This window comes from Pan troglodytes, chromosome 1, assembly GCF_028858775.2.
Source record: "Pan troglodytes isolate AG18354 chromosome 1, NHGRI_mPanTro3-v2.0_pri, whole genome shotgun sequence".
Lineage (NCBI taxonomy): Eukaryota > Metazoa > Chordata > Mammalia > Primates > Hominidae > Pan > Pan troglodytes.
In genome coordinates this window covers 121722104-121738406 of record NC_072398.2, presented here as the reverse complement: position 1 = coordinate 121738406, position 16303 = coordinate 121722104, and the positions used below count along the sequence as shown (strand labels likewise).

Genomic DNA, 16303 nt, shown 5'->3' with positions numbered 1-16303 from the left:
AGAAACAGCAGAATGAAGAACTAATAGATAGGATCGTCTCAGCCGATCCTCCCACCTAAGTCTCCTGAGCAGTTGGGACTATAGGCATGCAGCACCATGCCTGCCTAATTTTTTGTATTCTTTGTAAAGATGGGTTTCACCATATTGTCCAGGCTGGTCTTCAACTCCTGAACTCAAGTCATCCTCCCACTTGGGCCTTCCAAAGTGCTGTGATTATATGTGTGAGTCACAGCACCTAGCTCCATCCTAGTTTCTGACTAAAACAATAACAGTATGTGTATATACAGCCTGTCCTCAGAATTGATCTTCCATAGCCTAGACAGAGGTATGAGACACAAGGAAAATAGAGGCTACCTGGGAGAATGTTTAGAGCATCCTGACATTCACCATGAGAGGATTCTCTGTCTACAACCAGAGGTGAGTTGACTTCGTCTTCCTCAAATGTGATTTTGATGTTCTTGTGAGGCTGGTTGGAGTCACAAGGGCCGTGGCTATTTGAACAAGTGATGGCACATTCCTCCAGTGAGTCCTCAGGGACTTTGCTCTCTTCAGCCTTCTGCACCTCCCTGATGAGCCAGGTGGGACAGAGATGACAGAAGATTAAACACAGAGGGATTGGACCCCAGGGAGTCCTAGCTGGTTTTGACAGGCGGCATTAAGAGAGTGGTCCCAGAAAGCAAAATGGAGGTTCCCTTAAAGAGGGAACAGGCAATCCTCTTCTCTCTGCAACAGAGCATGGCTGCCATGGGAGCCAGAGAGGAAGACAGCAGCTGGTGTTCAGTGCACTGGACAGATAGGAGCTGAGGAGGATGAAGACTCAGCTATCCCTGTATGGCACAGACATGACACTTGGCACACATAGAGAAACACGACAGCTGCCGCACCCTGTGTCTAAGCTGGGTTCAATTTCACATACTGTGGCCAAGGGGATGCGGGCCTTTGGCCCACCATAGATGCCAGAGAGGGTGTGCCTCCTAGACATTTTCATGTGTTACCACCCATTACTTGCTCCTGAGTATTCAGTGTTACCTGGGGGGAGATGATTTCTGCACTTTCTCAGCCTCCTCAACTTGAACATCTTCATCCTCATCTTCGTCATTTTCTATAAATACAAAATGTTCGTTCAGATATTTCCCACTTCACATTCCGCAAGCACAGTCAGCCCAACGTGCACAGAGACGTGAACATCTACGTATGGTTCAGCATTGTACTGAAAACTCTCATGTTTTACCTTTCACAAAATGCCCTGGCGTGGTTTCCTGATCCATCGGGCAATGCATTTCTGATGTGGAGGGCCACCATCAAGATGTGGCCAAATACTGAAAAGACCTTTTGCTTCCCATATCACTGGAGGCTTGTGCAGCCTCTCTCTGGACTTTGGCAGCTGTCTCCCCCACCCTGCCACAGATCTGATTCCCAGGAACAGGCTTGGTGTCCTGTCACAGTTCGCATTTCAAACCTCATTCTTTCTCTTAGGAGAGGACAAACTTGTCCCACAGTCCTCTATGCGTCATGAGACTGCACAGGCCCTCCATGTGGCTTCTGCTGTGTTATTCAGGGACATTCTATCCATGGGGAGTGCTCCAGTCTGAAGCACTTCCTACCACCAAATGCCCCCACATCAAGTGCCTTCTCCAACACCACATGGAGAGGGGCTTCATCTCATTTTGAAAAGCATTCGTAAGTGTTCCCATATTTGGATGCTTCAGACCCTTGCAAGAGACAATTTGTCTGCCTTTGCACGTGGAGAGAGAGAAACTCTGGAAAGATAAATCACTCACTCACCGACACTTACTAAGAACATTGCCAAAAAGACAGCCTGGGAACCTTCATTCTTAGCCCAGAGCTCTTTTCACTCCAACGAGCGCCCTCCCATCACAGCCCCCTTCCTGTCCTTTAAAACTAGATAGATGCTGCCTCTTGCTCCAAAGACCACCTTCCATCAAGGAAGGAGGGACACTTGCAATACTGTGACCTCCAAACCCATGGGTTTCCCATCTCTGTTCTTACCCAGGAAGTCCTGGTCATGTCATGGCCACATAGGTGTAGCAGAAAAAAACCCCACTGATACAACTGTCATTGTGAAACTATGGAGGTCTGGAGCCTCTCATAAGCCTGGGGTTTTGGGTCATCAGGGCCTATGGCCACCTTACCTGGGCTGAGCTTTTGGACAAGTTGCTGTGCCAGTCTACACCCCTCAGCCAGCTGTTCTTGGAGGTCCTGCCCCTGGGACTTGTCCGGCTCATCCGGAGTGAGGAGGGCCTGGACATGCTCATTCAATGAGCGGGCGGCATCTCTCCCTTCCCGTAACTTCTCCTTTAACTGGGTCAGCTCTCGTTCCTGAGAGTGAGCCAGGACTTTATATTGCCTAAGGTGAGACGGTAGAGAAAATTTAAGAGTAGAAAGGGTTGAGTGATCCGTTCAAATATTGCAACAGAGACTTCTGAGACAATGTCCTCAAGGAGACCTTCAAGCAGAAGGTCAGCACATGTTGAAAGGAATGTCTGTGGCCAAGAGAAAGAACAGAAAATGGTTTACAGGCTTCCTCTGTATCAGAGAGGGCTCCTGCAAGATCCTCGATGATGTTCCATTCATCTTTCCCTTCTGTAAACAAAAGTAGGTGTCTTCCTAATTCCGTTTCAAAAAGACATCCTTTCAGTTCCTCACTCTGGCCATGGACATTTCCATGTGAAAATACACATAGTGCATCTTGCGGCCACTAGATACAAAGCCATGTACAGAAATGAGGCCAGATGCAGATGGGGCGAATTGAAAAGACGAAAGAAGAAAAGAATGACAGGGTCGAGAAGGCAACATTGATTGAGTGAAAGAATGAGAAGCCGCAGTCAGTCAGGAGGTGATTCTCACTCAGGGTAAGTGGGGTGGTGACGGCACACCATTTTGAGTATACTGAATGCTGCTGTGTGGTTCACACTCCTTTGGTTAATTCTGTGTTATGTAAATTTCACATCAACAATTACTTGCTCGAAAAAGAGAAAACAAGGCCCTGACAAACAACTGCAACCCATACATTTTTATTATACTTCTTCTCTGCTTGATAAATACTTGTGTGTTGCGAGCCTGCCATGGCAATTCCTGCCCTTCCCCTGGCCCAGCTTCGTTCTTATTTCTCCCCACCGAGCTGTTGTACTTCAGAGATGTACACACCTGCCCCCCTGCCTGCCCCCATGGGGTCCCCTCACCTGAGCTCCTCAGCTTGCTTGAGCTGCTCCGCAAGCTTCTCCTCCTTGAACTGTCGTCGCTCATTCCTCAGCATAGATTTTATGAGGTCTTCGCACTCTTCATATTCTGAGAAAAGACAGACACGCCTGCCTCAGTGGAAGGCTGGACATGCTGCTGTGGTCATTGCCTACAGGGCAGAAGCCAGGTCCATCCCAAGGACAAAACTCTCCCCAGTACCAGGGTCTAGACAGGGATTTCCACATCTTTGCTCTTCAGTCTCCTGACTTTCTGGCATCTGATCCTCCAAAATTTAGAGATGAAGAAAGAGAACCTCAAGGGCACATCAAGGAATCATCTGACAAGATGATTCAACCACAACGAAGTGGAGTCAGAATTCACAGTCCCTGAGGTCTGACTCTGAATGCGGGGCCACTTTCCCAAGCCTTGCAGCCTCTCCTCTAAAACACTGCACTGGGGCATGAGTAGTGATTTCTTGTACAGTCGGGAAGGCCCCTAGGACTATGGGACTGATGGTTTCCCTTTTACTGGGAATTTCAAGGACAAGTATGCCAAAGATTTTTAAAATCTTTGATTTTTAAATCATATCTTCAGTTATGATTTTAAGAATCATATCTGAAGCATAAAGTGTGACACATAACACCATAAGGCCATGAAGGAAATATGCCCAAATGCTAATAAAATTTGTGTTAATTTAGAAACAGCAGAATGAAGAACTAATAGATAGGATCGTCTCAGCCGATCCTCCCACCTAAGTCTCCTGAGCAGTTGGGACTATAGGCATGCAGCACCATGCCTGCCTAATTTTTTGTATTCTTTGTAAAGATGGGTTTCACCATATTGTCCAGGCTGGTCTTCAACTCCTGAACTCAAGTCATCCTCCCACTTGGGCCTTCCAAAGTGCTGTGATTATATGTGTGAGTCACAGCACCTAGCTCCATCCTAGTTTCTGACTAAAACAATAACAGTATGTGTATATACAGCCTGTCCTCAGAATTGATCTTCCATAGCCTAGACAGAGGTATGAGACACAAGGAAAATAGAGGCTACCTGGGAGAATGTTTAGAGCATCCTGACATTCACCATGAGAGGATTCTCTGTCTACAACCAGAGGTGAGTTGACTTCGTCTTCCTCAAATGTGATTTTGATGTTCTTGTGAGGCTGGTTGGAGTCACAAGGGCCGTGGCTATTTGAACAAGTGATGGCACATTCCTCCAGTGAGTCCTCAGGGACTTTGCTCTCTTCAGCCTTCTGCACCTCCCTGATGAGCCAGGTGGGACAGAGATGACAGAAGATTAAACACAGAGGGATTGGACCCCAGGGAGTCCTAGCTGGTTTTGACAGGCGGCATTAAGAGAGTGGTCCCAGAAAGCAAAATGGAGGTTCCCTTAAAGAGGGAACAGGCAATCCTCTTCTCTCTGCAACAGAGCATGGCTGCCATGGGAGCCAGAGAGGAAGACAGCAGCTGGTGTTCAGTGCACTGGACAGATAGGAGCTGAGGAGGATGAAGACTCAGCTATCCCTGTATGGCACAGACATGACACTTGGCACACATAGAGAAACACGACAGCTGCCGCACCCTGTGTCTAAGCTGGGTTCAATTTCACATACTGTGGCCAAGGGGATGCGGGCCTTTGGCCCACCATAGATGCCAGAGAGGGTGTGCCTCCTAGACATTTTCATGTGTTACCACCCATTACTTGCTCCTGAGTATTCAGTGTTACCTGGGGGGAGATGATTTCTGCACTTTCTCAGCCTCCTCAACTTGAACATCTTCATCCTCATCTTCGTCATTTTCTATAAATACAAAATGTTCGTTCAGATATTTCCCACTTCACATTCCGCAAGCACAGTCAGCCCAACGTGCACAGAGACGTGAACATCTACGTATGGTTCAGCATTGTACTGAAAACTCTCATGTTTTACCTTTCACAAAATGCCCTGGCGTGGTTTCCTGATCCATCGGGCAATGCATTTCTGATGTGGAGGGCCACCATCAAGATGTGGCCAAATACTGAAAAGACCTTTTGCTTCCCATATCACTGGAGGCTTGTGCAGCCTCTCTCTGGACTTTGGCAGCTGTCTCCCCCACCCTGCCACAGATCTGATTCCCAGGAACAGGCTTGGTGTCCTGTCACAGTTCGCATTTCAAACCTCATTCTTTCTCTTAGGAGAGGACAAACTTGTCCCACAGTCCTCTATGCGTCATGAGACTGCACAGGCCCTCCATGTGGCTTCTGCTGTGTTATTCAGGGACATTCTATCCATGGGGAGTGCTCCAGTCTGAAGCACTTCCTACCACCAAATGCCCCCACATCAAGTGCCTTCTCCAACACCACATGGAGAGGGGCTTCATCTCATTTTGAAAAGCATTCGTAAGTGTTCCCATATTTGGATGCTTCAGACCCTTGCAAGAGACAATTTGTCTGCCTTTGCACGTGGAGAGAGAGAAACTCTGGAAAGATAAATCACTCACTCACCGACACTTACTAAGAACATTGCCAAAAAGACAGCCTGGGAACCTTCATTCTTAGCCCAGAGCTCTTTTCACTCCAACGAGCGCCCTCCCATCACAGCCCCCTTCCTGTCCTTTAAAACTAGATAGATGCTGCCTCTTGCTCCAAAGACCACCTTCCATCAAGGAAGGAGGGACACTTGCAATACTGTGACCTCCAAACCCATGGGTTTCCCATCTCTGTTCTTACCCAGGAAGTCCTGGTCATGTCATGGCCACATAGGTGTAGCAGAAAAAAACCCCACTGATACAACTGTCATTGTGAAACTATGGAGGTCTGGAGCCTCTCATAAGCCTGGGGTTTTGGGTCATCAGGGCCTATGGCCACCTTACCTGGGCTGAGCTTTTGGACAAGTTGCTGTGCCAGTCTACACCCCTCAGCCAGCTGTTCTTGGAGGTCCTGCCCCTGGGACTTGTCCGGCTCATCCGGAGTGAGGAGGGCCTGGACATGCTCATTCAATGAGCGGGCGGCATCTCTCCCTTCCCGTAACTTCTCCTTTAACTGGGTCAGCTCTCGTTCCTGAGAGTGAGCCAGGACTTTATATTGCCTAAGGTGAGACGGTAGAGAAAATTTAAGAGTAGAAAGGGTTGAGTGATCCGTTCAAATATTGCAACAGAGACTTCTGAGACAATGTCCTCAAGGAGACCTTCAAGCAGAAGGTCAGCACATGTTGAAAGGAATGTCTGTGGCCAAGAGAAAGAACAGAAAATGGTTTACAGGCTTCCTCTGTATCAGAGAGGGCTCCTGCAAGATCCTCGATGATGTTCCATTCATCTTTCCCTTCTGTAAACAAAAGTAGGTGTCTTCCTAATTCCGTTTCAAAAAGACATCCTTTCAGTTCCTCACTCTGGCCATGGACATTTCCATGTGAAAATACACATAGTGCATCTTGCGGCCACTAGATACAAAGCCATGTACAGAAATGAGGCCAGATGCAGATGGGGCGAATTGAAAAGACGAAAGAAGAAAAGAATGACAGGGTCGAGAAGGCAACATTGATTGAGTGAAAGAATGAGAAGCCGCAGTCAGTCAGGAGGTGATTCTCACTCAGGGTAAGTGGGGTGGTGACGGCACACCATTTTGAGTATACTGAATGCTGCTGTGTGGTTCACACTCCTTTGGTTAATTCTGTGTTATGTAAATTTCACATCAACAATTACTTGCTCGAAAAAGAGAAAACAAGGCCCTGACAAACAACTGCAACCCATACATTTTTATTATACTTCTTCTCTGCTTGATAAATACTTGTGTGTTGCGAGCCTGCCATGGCAATTCCTGCCCTTCCCCTGGCCCAGCTTCGTTCTTATTTCTCCCCACCGAGCTGTTGTACTTCAGAGATGTACACACCTGCCCCCCTGCCTGCCCCCATGGGGTCCCCTCACCTGAGCTCCTCAGCTTGCTTGAGCTGCTCCGCAAGCTTCTCCTCCTTGAACTGTCGTCGCTCATTCCTCAGCATAGATTTTATGAGGTCTTCGCACTCTTCATATTCTGAGAAAAGACAGACACGCCTGCCTCAGTGGAAGGCTGGACATGCTGCTGTGGTCATTGCCTACAGGGCAGAAGCCAGGTCCATCCCAAGGACAAAACTCTCCCCAGTACCAGGGTCTAGACAGGGATTTCCACATCTTTGCTCTTCAGTCTCCTGACTTTCTGGCATCTGATCCTCCAAAATTTAGAGATGAAGAAAGAGAACCTCAAGGGCACATCAAGGAATCATCTGACAAGATGATTCAACCACAACGAAGTGGAGTCAGAATTCACAGTCCCTGAGGTCTGACTCTGAATGCGGGGCCACTTTCCCAAGCCTTGCAGCCTCTCCTCTAAAACACTGCACTGGGGCATGAGTAGTGATTTCTTGTACAGTCGGGAAGGCCCCTAGGACTATGGGACTGATGGTTTCCCTTTTACTGGGAATTTCAAGGACAAGTATGCCAAAGATTTTTAAAATCTTTGATTTTTAAATCATATCTTCAGTTATGATTTTAAGAATCATATCTGAAGCATAAAGTGTGACACATAACACCATAAGGCCATGAAGGAAATATGCCCAAATGCTAATAAAATTTGTGTTAATTTAGAAACAGCAGAATGAAGAACTAATAGATAGGATCGTCTCAGCCGATCCTCCCACCTAAGTCTCCTGAGCAGTTGGGACTATAGGCATGCAGCACCATGCCTGCCTAATTTTTTGTATTCTTTGTAAAGATGGGTTTCACCATATTGTCCAGGCTGGTCTTCAACTCCTGAACTCAAGTCATCCTCCCACTTGGGCCTTCCAAAGTGCTGTGATTATATGTGTGAGTCACAGCACCTAGCTCCATCCTAGTTTCTGACTAAAACAATAACAGTATGTGTATATACAGCCTGTCCTCAGAATTGATCTTCCATAGCCTAGACAGAGGTATGAGACACAAGGAAAATAGAGGCTACCTGGGAGAATGTTTAGAGCATCCTGACATTCACCATGAGAGGATTCTCTGTCTACAACCAGAGGTGAGTTGACTTCGTCTTCCTCAAATGTGATTTTGATGTTCTTGTGAGGCTGGTTGGAGTCACAAGGGCCGTGGCTATTTGAACAAGTGATGGCACATTCCTCCAGTGAGTCCTCAGGGACTTTGCTCTCTTCAGCCTTCTGCACCTCCCTGATGAGCCAGGTGGGACAGAGATGACAGAAGATTAAACACAGAGGGATTGGACCCCAGGGAGTCCTAGCTGGTTTTGACAGGCGGCATTAAGAGAGTGGTCCCAGAAAGCAAAATGGAGGTTCCCTTAAAGAGGGAACAGGCAATCCTCTTCTCTCTGCAACAGAGCATGGCTGCCATGGGAGCCAGAGAGGAAGACAGCAGCTGGTGTTCAGTGCACTGGACAGATAGGAGCTGAGGAGGATGAAGACTCAGCTATCCCTGTATGGCACAGACATGACACTTGGCACACATAGAGAAACACGACAGCTGCCGCACCCTGTGTCTAAGCTGGGTTCAATTTCACATACTGTGGCCAAGGGGATGCGGGCCTTTGGCCCACCATAGATGCCAGAGAGGGTGTGCCTCCTAGACATTTTCATGTGTTACCACCCATTACTTGCTCCTGAGTATTCAGTGTTACCTGGGGGGAGATGATTTCTGCACTTTCTCAGCCTCCTCAACTTGAACATCTTCATCCTCATCTTCGTCATTTTCTATAAATACAAAATGTTCGTTCAGATATTTCCCACTTCACATTCCGCAAGCACAGTCAGCCCAACGTGCACAGAGACGTGAACATCTACGTATGGTTCAGCATTGTACTGAAAACTCTCATGTTTTATCTTTCACAAAATGCCCTGGCGTGGTTTCCTGATCCATCGGGCAATGCATTTCTGATGTGGAGGGCCACCATCAAGATGTGGCCAAATACTGAAAAGACCTTTTGCTTCCCATATCACTGGAGGCTTGTGCAGCCTCTCTCTGGACTTTGGCAGCTGTCTCCCCCACCCTGCCACAGATCTGATTCCCAGGAACAGGCTTGGTGTCCTGTCACAGTTCGCATTTCAAACCTCATTCTTTCTCTTAGGAGAGGACAAACTTGTCCCACAGTCCTCTATGCGTCATGAGACTGCACAGGCCCTCCATGTGGCTTCTGCTGTGTTATTCAGGGACATTCTATCCATGGGGAGTGCTCCAGTCTGAAGCACTTCCTACCACCAAATGCCCCCACATCAAGTGCCTTCTCCAACACCACATGGAGAGGGGCTTCATCTCATTTTGAAAAGCATTCGTAAGTGTTCCCATATTTGGATGCTTCAGACCCTTGCAAGAGACAATTTGTCTGCCTTTGCACGTGGAGAGAGAGAAACTCTGGAAAGATAAATCACTCACTCACCGACACTTACTAAGAACATTGCCAAAAAGACAGCCTGGGAACCTTCATTCTTAGCCCAGAGCTCTTTTCACTCCAACGAGCGCCCTCCCATCACAGCCCCCTTCCTGTCCTTTAAAACTAGATAGATGCTGCCTCTTGCTCCAAAGGCCACCTTCCATCAAGGAAGGAGGGACACTTGCAATACTGTGACCTCCAAACCCATGGGTTTCCCATCTCTGTTCTTACCCAGGAAGTCCTGGTCATGTCATGGCCACATAGGTGTAGCAGAAAAAAACCCCACTGATACAACTGTCATTGTGAAACTATGGAGGTCTGGAGCCTCTCATAAGCCTGGGGTTTTGGGTCATCAGGGCCTATGGCCACCTTACCTGGGCTGAGCTTTTGGACAAGTTGCTGTGCCAGTCTACACCCCTCAGCCAGCTGTTCTTGGAGGTCCTGCCCCTGGGACTTGTCCGGCTCATCCGGAATGAGGAGGGCCTGGAGATGCTCATTCAATGAGCGGGCGGCATCTCTCCCTTCCCGTAACTTCTCCTTTAACTGGGTCAGCTCTCGTTCCTGAGAGTGAGCCAGGACTTTATATTGCCTAAGGTGAGACGGTAGAGAAAATTTAAGAGTAGAAAGGGTTGAGTGATCCGTTCAAATATTGCAACAGAGACTTCTGAGACAATGTCCTCAAGGAGACCTTCAAGCAGAAGGTCAGCACATGTTGAAAGGAATGTCTGTGGCCAAGAGAAAGAACAGAAAATGGTTTACAGGCTTCCTCTGTATCAGAGAGGGCTCCTGCAAGATCCTCGATGATGTTCCATTCATCTTTCCCTTCTGTAAACAAAAGTAGGTGTCTTCCTAATTCCGTTTCAAAAAGACATCCTTTCAGTTCCTCACTCTGGCCATGGACATTTCCATGTGAAAATACACATAGTGCATCTTGCGGCCACTAGATACAAAGCCATGTACAGAAATGAGGCCAGATGCAGATGGGGCGAATTGAAAAGACGAAAGAAGAAAAGAATGACAGGGTCGAGAAGGCAACATTGATTGAGTGAAAGAATGAGAAGCCGCAGTCAGTCAGGAGGTGATTCTCACTCAGGGTAAGTGGGGTGGTGACGGCACACCATTTTGAGTATACTGAATGCTGCTGTGTGGTTCACACTCCTTTGGTTAATTCTGTGTTATGTAAATTTCACATCAACAATTACTTGCTCGAAAAAGAGAAAACAAGGCCCTGACAAACAACTGCAACCCATACATTTTTATTATACTTCTTCTCTGCTTGATAAATACTTGTGTGTTGCGAGCCTGCCATGGCAATTCCTGCCCTTCCCCTGGCCCAGCTTCGTTCTTATTTCTCCCCACCGAGCTGTTGTACTTCAGAGATGTACACACCTGCCCCCCTGCCTGCCCCCATGGGGTCCCCTCACCTGAGCTCCTCAGCTTGCTTGAGCTGCTCCGCAAGCTTCTCCTCCTTGAACTGTCGTCGCTCATTCCTCAGCATAGATTTTATGAGGTCTTCGCACTCTTCATATTCTGAGAAAAGACAGACACGCCTGCCTCAGTGGAAGGCTGGACATGCTGCTGTGGTCATTGCCTACAGGGCAGAAGCCAGGTCCATCCCAAGGACAAAACTCTCCCCAGTACCAGGGTCTAGACAGGGATTTCCACATCTTTGCTCTTCAGTCTCCTGACTTTCTGGCATCTGATCCTCCAAAATTTAGAGATGAAGAAAGAGAACCTCAAGGGCACATCAAGGAATCATCTGACAAGATGATTCAACCACAACGAAGTGGAGTCAGAATTCACAGTCCCTGAGGTCTGACTCTGAATGCGGGGCCACTTTCCCAAGCCTTGCAGCCTCTCCTCTAAAACACTGCACTGGGGCATGAGTAGTGATTTCTTGTACAGTCGGGAAGGCCCCTAGGACTATGGGACTGATGGTTTCCCTTTTACTGGGAATTTCAAGGACAAGTATGCCAAAGATTTTTAAAATCTTTGATTTTTAAATCATATCTTCAGTTATGATTTTAAGAATCATATCTGAAGCATAAAGTGTGACACATAACACCATAAGGCCATGAAGGAAATATGCCCAAATGCTAATAAAATTTGTGTTAATTTAGAAACAGCAGAATGAAGAACTAATAGATAGGATCGTCTCAGCCGATCCTCCCACCTAAGTCTCCTGAGCAGTTGGGACTATAGGCATGCAGCACCATGCCTGCCTAATTTTTTGTATTCTTTGTAAAGATGGGTTTCACCATATTGTCCAGGCTGGTCTTCAACTCCTGAACTCAAGTCATCCTCCCACTTGGGCCTTCCAAAGTGCTGTGATTATATGTGTGAGTCACAGCACCTAGCTCCATCCTAGTTTCTGACTAAAACAATAACAGTATGTGTATATACAGCCTGTCCTCAGAATTGATCTTCCATAGCCTAGACAGAGGTATGAGACACAAGGAAAATAGAGGCTACCTGGGAGAATGTTTAGAGCATCCTGACATTCACCATGAGAGGATTCTCTGTCTACAACCAGAGGTGAGTTGACTTCGTCTTCCTCAAATGTGATTTTGATGTTCTTGTGAGGCTGGTTGGAGTCACAAGGGCCGTGGCTATTTGAACAAGTGATGGCACATTCCTCCAGTGAGTCCTCAGGGACTTTGCTCTCTTCAGCCTTCTGCACCTCCCTGATGAGCCAGGTGGGACAGAGATGACAGAAGATTAAACACAGAGGGATTGGACCCCAGGGAGTCCTAGCTGGTTTTGACAGGCGGCATTAAGAGAGTGGTCCCAGAAAGCAAAATGGAGGTTCCCTTAAAGAGGGAACAGGCAATCCTCTTCTCTCTGCAACAGAGCATGGCTGCCATGGGAGCCAGAGAGGAAGACAGCAGCTGGTGTTCAGTGCACTGGACAGATAGGAGCTGAGGAGGATGAAGACTCAGCTATCCCTGTATGGCACAGACATGACACTTGGCACACATAGAGAAACACGACAGCTGCCGCACCCTGTGTCTAAGCTGGGTTCAATTTCACATACTGTGGCCAAGGGGATGCGGGCTTTTGGCCCACCATAGATGCCAGAGAGGGTGTGCCTCCTAGACATTTTCATGTGTTACCACCCATTACTTGCTCCTGAGTATTCAGTGTTACCTGGGGGGAGATGATTTCTGCACTTTCTCAGCCTCCTCAACTTGAACATCTTCATCCTCATCTTCGTCATTTTCTATAAATACAAAATGTTCGTTCAGATATTTCCCACTTCACATTCCGCAAGCACAGTCAGCCCAACGTGCACAGAGACGTGAACATCTACGTATGGTTCAGCATTGTACTGAAAACTCTCATGTTTTATCTTTCACAAAATGCCCTGGCGTGGTTTCCTGATCCATCGGGCAATGCATTTCTGATGCGGAGGGCCACCATCAAGATGTGGCCAAATACTGAAAAGACCTTTTGCTTCCCATATCACTGGAGGCTTGTGCAGCCTCTCTCTGGACTTTGGCAGCTGTCTCCCCCACCCTGCCACAGATCTGATTCCCAGGAACAGGCTTGGTGTCCTGTCACAGTTCGCATTTCAAACCTCATTCTTTCTCTTAGGAGAGGACAAACTTGTCCCACAGTCCTCTATGCGTCATGAGACTGCACAGGCCCTCCATGTGGCTTCTGCTGTGTTATTCAGGGACATTCTATCCATGGGGAGTGCTCCAGTCTGAAGCACTTCCTACCACCAAATGCCCCCACATCAAGTGCCTTCTCCAACACCACATGGAGAGGGGCTTCATCTCATTTTGAAAAGCATTCGTAAGTGTTCCCATATTTGGATGCTTCAGACCCTTGCAAGAGACAATTTGTCTGCCTTTGCACATGGAGAGAGAGAAACTCTGGAAAGATAAATCACTCACTCACCGACACTTACTAAGAACATTGCCAAAAAGACAGCCTGGGAACCTTCATTCTTAGCCCAGAGCTCTTTTCACTCCAACGAGCGCCCTCCCATCACAGCCCCCTTCCTGTCCTTTAAAACTAGATAGATGCTGCCTCTTGCTCCAAAGACCACCTTCCATCAAGGAAGGAGGGACACTTGCAATACTGTGACCTCCAAACCCATGGGTTTCCCATCTCTGTTCTTACCCAGGAAGTCCTGGTCATGTCATGGCCACATAGGTGTAGCAGAAAAAAACCCCACTGATACAACTGTCATTGTGAAACTATGGAGGTCTGGAGCCTCTCATAAGCCTGGGGTTTTGGGTCATCAGGGCCTATGGCCACCTTACCTGGGCTGAGCTTTTGGACAAGTTGCTGTGCCAGTCTACACCCCTCAGCCAGCTGTTCTTGGAGGTCCTGCCCCTGGGACTTGTCCGGCTCATCCGGAATGAGGAGGGCCTGGAGATGCTCATTCAATGAGCGGGCGGCATCTCTCCCTTCCCGTAACTTCTCCTTTAACTGGGTCAGCTCTCGTTCCTGAGAGTGAGCCAGGACTTTATATTGCCTAAGGTGAGACGGTAGAGAAAATTTAAGAGTAGAAAGGGTTGAGTGATCCGTTCAAATATTGCAACAGAGACTTCTGAGACAATGTCCTCAAGGAGACCTTCAAGCAGAAGGTCAGCACATGTTGAAAGGAATGTCTGTGGCCAAGAGAAAGAACAGAAAATGGTTTACAGGCTTCCTCTGTATCAGAGAGGGCTCCTGCAAGATCCTCGATGATGTTCCATTCATCTTTCCCTTCTGTAAACAAAAGTAGGTGTCTTCCTAATTCCGTTTCAAAAAGACATCCTTTCAGTTCCTCACTCTGGCCATGGACATTTCCATGTGAAAATACACATAGTGCATCTTGCGGCCACTAGATACAAAGCCATGTACAGAAATGAGGCCAGATGCAGATGGGGCGAATTGAAAAGACGAAAGAAGAAAAGAATGACAGGGTCGAGAAGGCAACATTGATTGAGTGAAAGAATGAGAAGCCGCAGTCAGTCAGGAGGTGATTCTCACTCAGGGTAAGTGGGGTGGTGACGGCACACCATTTTGAGTATACTGAATGCTGCTGTGTGGTTCACACTCCTTTGGTTAATTCTGTGTTATGTAAATTTCACATCAACAATTACTTGCTCGAAAAAGAGAAAACAAGGCCCTGACAAACAACTGCAACCCATACATTTTTATTATACTTCTTCTCTGCTTGATAAATACTTGTGTGTTGCGAGCCTGCCATGGCAATTCCTGCCCTTCCCCTGGCCCAGCTTCGTTCTTATTTCTCCCCACCGAGCTGTTGTACTTCAGAGATGTACACACCTGCCCCCCTGCCTGCCCCCATGGGGTCCCCTCACCTGAGCTCCTCAGCTTGCTTGAGCTGCTCCGCAAGCTTCTCCTCCTTGAACTGTCGTCGCTCATTCCTCAGCATAGATTTTATGAGGTCTTCGCACTCTTCATATTCTGAGAAAAGACAGACACGCCTGCCTCAGTGGAAGGCTGGACATGCTGCTGTGGTCATTGCCTACAGGGCAGAAGCCAGGTCCATCCCAAGGACAAAACTCTCCCCAGTACCAGGGTCTAGACAGGGATTTCCACATCTTTGCTCTTCAGTCTCCTGACTTTCTGGCATCTGATCCTCCAAAATTTAGAGATGAAGAAAGAGAACCTCAAGGGCACATCAAGGAATCATCTGACAAGATGATTCAACCACAACGAAGTGGAGTCAGAATTCACAGTCCCTGAGGTCTGACTCTGAATGCGGGGCCACTTTCCCAAGCCTTGCAGCCTCTCCTCTAAAACACTGCACTGGGGCATGAGTAGTGATTTCTTGTACAGTCGGGAAGGCCCCTAGGACTATGGGACTGATGGTTTCCCTTTTACTGGGAATTTCAAGGACAAGTATGCCAAAGATTTTTAAAATCTTTGATTTTTAAATCATATCTTCAGTTATGATTTTAAGAATCATATCTGAAGCATAAAGTGTGACACATAACACCATAAGGCCATGAAGGAAATATGCCCAAATGCTAATAAAATTTGTGTTAATTTAGAAACAGCAGAATGAAGAACTAATAGATAGGATCGTCTCAGCCGATCCTCCCACCTAAGTCTCCTGAGCAGTTGGGACTATAGGCATGCAGCACCATGCCTGCCTAATTTTTTGTATTCTTTGTAAAGATGGGTTTCACCATATTGTCCAGGCTGGTCTTCAACTCCTGAACTCAAGTCATCCTCCCACTTGGGCCTTCCAAAGTGCTGTGATTATATGTGTGAGTCACAGCACCTAGCTCCATCCTAGTTTCTGACTAAAACAATAACAGTATGTGTATATACAGCCTGTCCTCAGAATTGATCTTCCATAGCCTAGACAGAGGTATGAGACACAAGGAAAATAGAGGCTACCTGGGAGAATGTTTAGAGCATCCTGACATTCACCATGAGAGGATTCTCTGTCTACAACCAGAGGTGAGTTGACTTCGTCTTCCTCAAATGTGATTTTGATGTTCTTGTGAGGCTGGTTGGAGTCACAAGGGCCGTGGCTATTTGAACAAGTGATGGCACATTCCTCCAGTGAGTCCTCAGGGACTTTGCTCTCTTCAGCCTTCTGCACCTCCCTGATGAGCCAGGTGGGACAGAGATGACAGAAGATTAAACACAGAGGGATTGGACCCCAGGGAGTCCTAGCTGGTTTTGACAGGCGGCATTAAGAGAGTGGTCCCAGAAAGCAAAATGGAGGTTCCCTTAAAGAGGGAACAGGCAATCC

At 47.5% G+C, this 16303-nt stretch overlaps 2 protein-coding genes across 3 annotated transcripts in view; one reads left to right on the top strand and one right to left on the bottom strand.

Annotated features, from left to right (window-relative positions):
• Window positions 1-16303, top strand: part of GSTM2 (glutathione S-transferase mu 2) — a 295697-nt gene that overhangs the window by 84229 nt on the left and 195165 nt on the right. The gene's annotated exons all lie outside the window — the stretch shown is intronic.
• Window positions 1-16303, bottom strand: part of LOC129137371 (neuroblastoma breakpoint family member 10) — an 81954-nt gene that overhangs the window by 41320 nt on the left and 24331 nt on the right. Inside the window, 17 exon segments of the mRNA XM_054668630.2 lie at window positions 355-566; window positions 1030-1102; window positions 2154-2368; window positions 3204-3309; window positions 4252-4463; window positions 4927-4999; window positions 6051-6265; window positions 7101-7206; window positions 8149-8360; window positions 8824-8896; window positions 9948-10162; window positions 10998-11103; window positions 12046-12257; window positions 12721-12793; window positions 13845-14059; window positions 14895-15000; window positions 15943-16154. Of these exon segments, the coding sequence (XP_054524605.2) occupies window positions 355-566; window positions 1030-1102; window positions 2154-2368; window positions 3204-3309; window positions 4252-4463; window positions 4927-4999; window positions 6051-6265; window positions 7101-7206; window positions 8149-8360; window positions 8824-8896; window positions 9948-10162; window positions 10998-11103; window positions 12046-12257; window positions 12721-12793; window positions 13845-14059; window positions 14895-15000; window positions 15943-16154 (2636 nt within the window).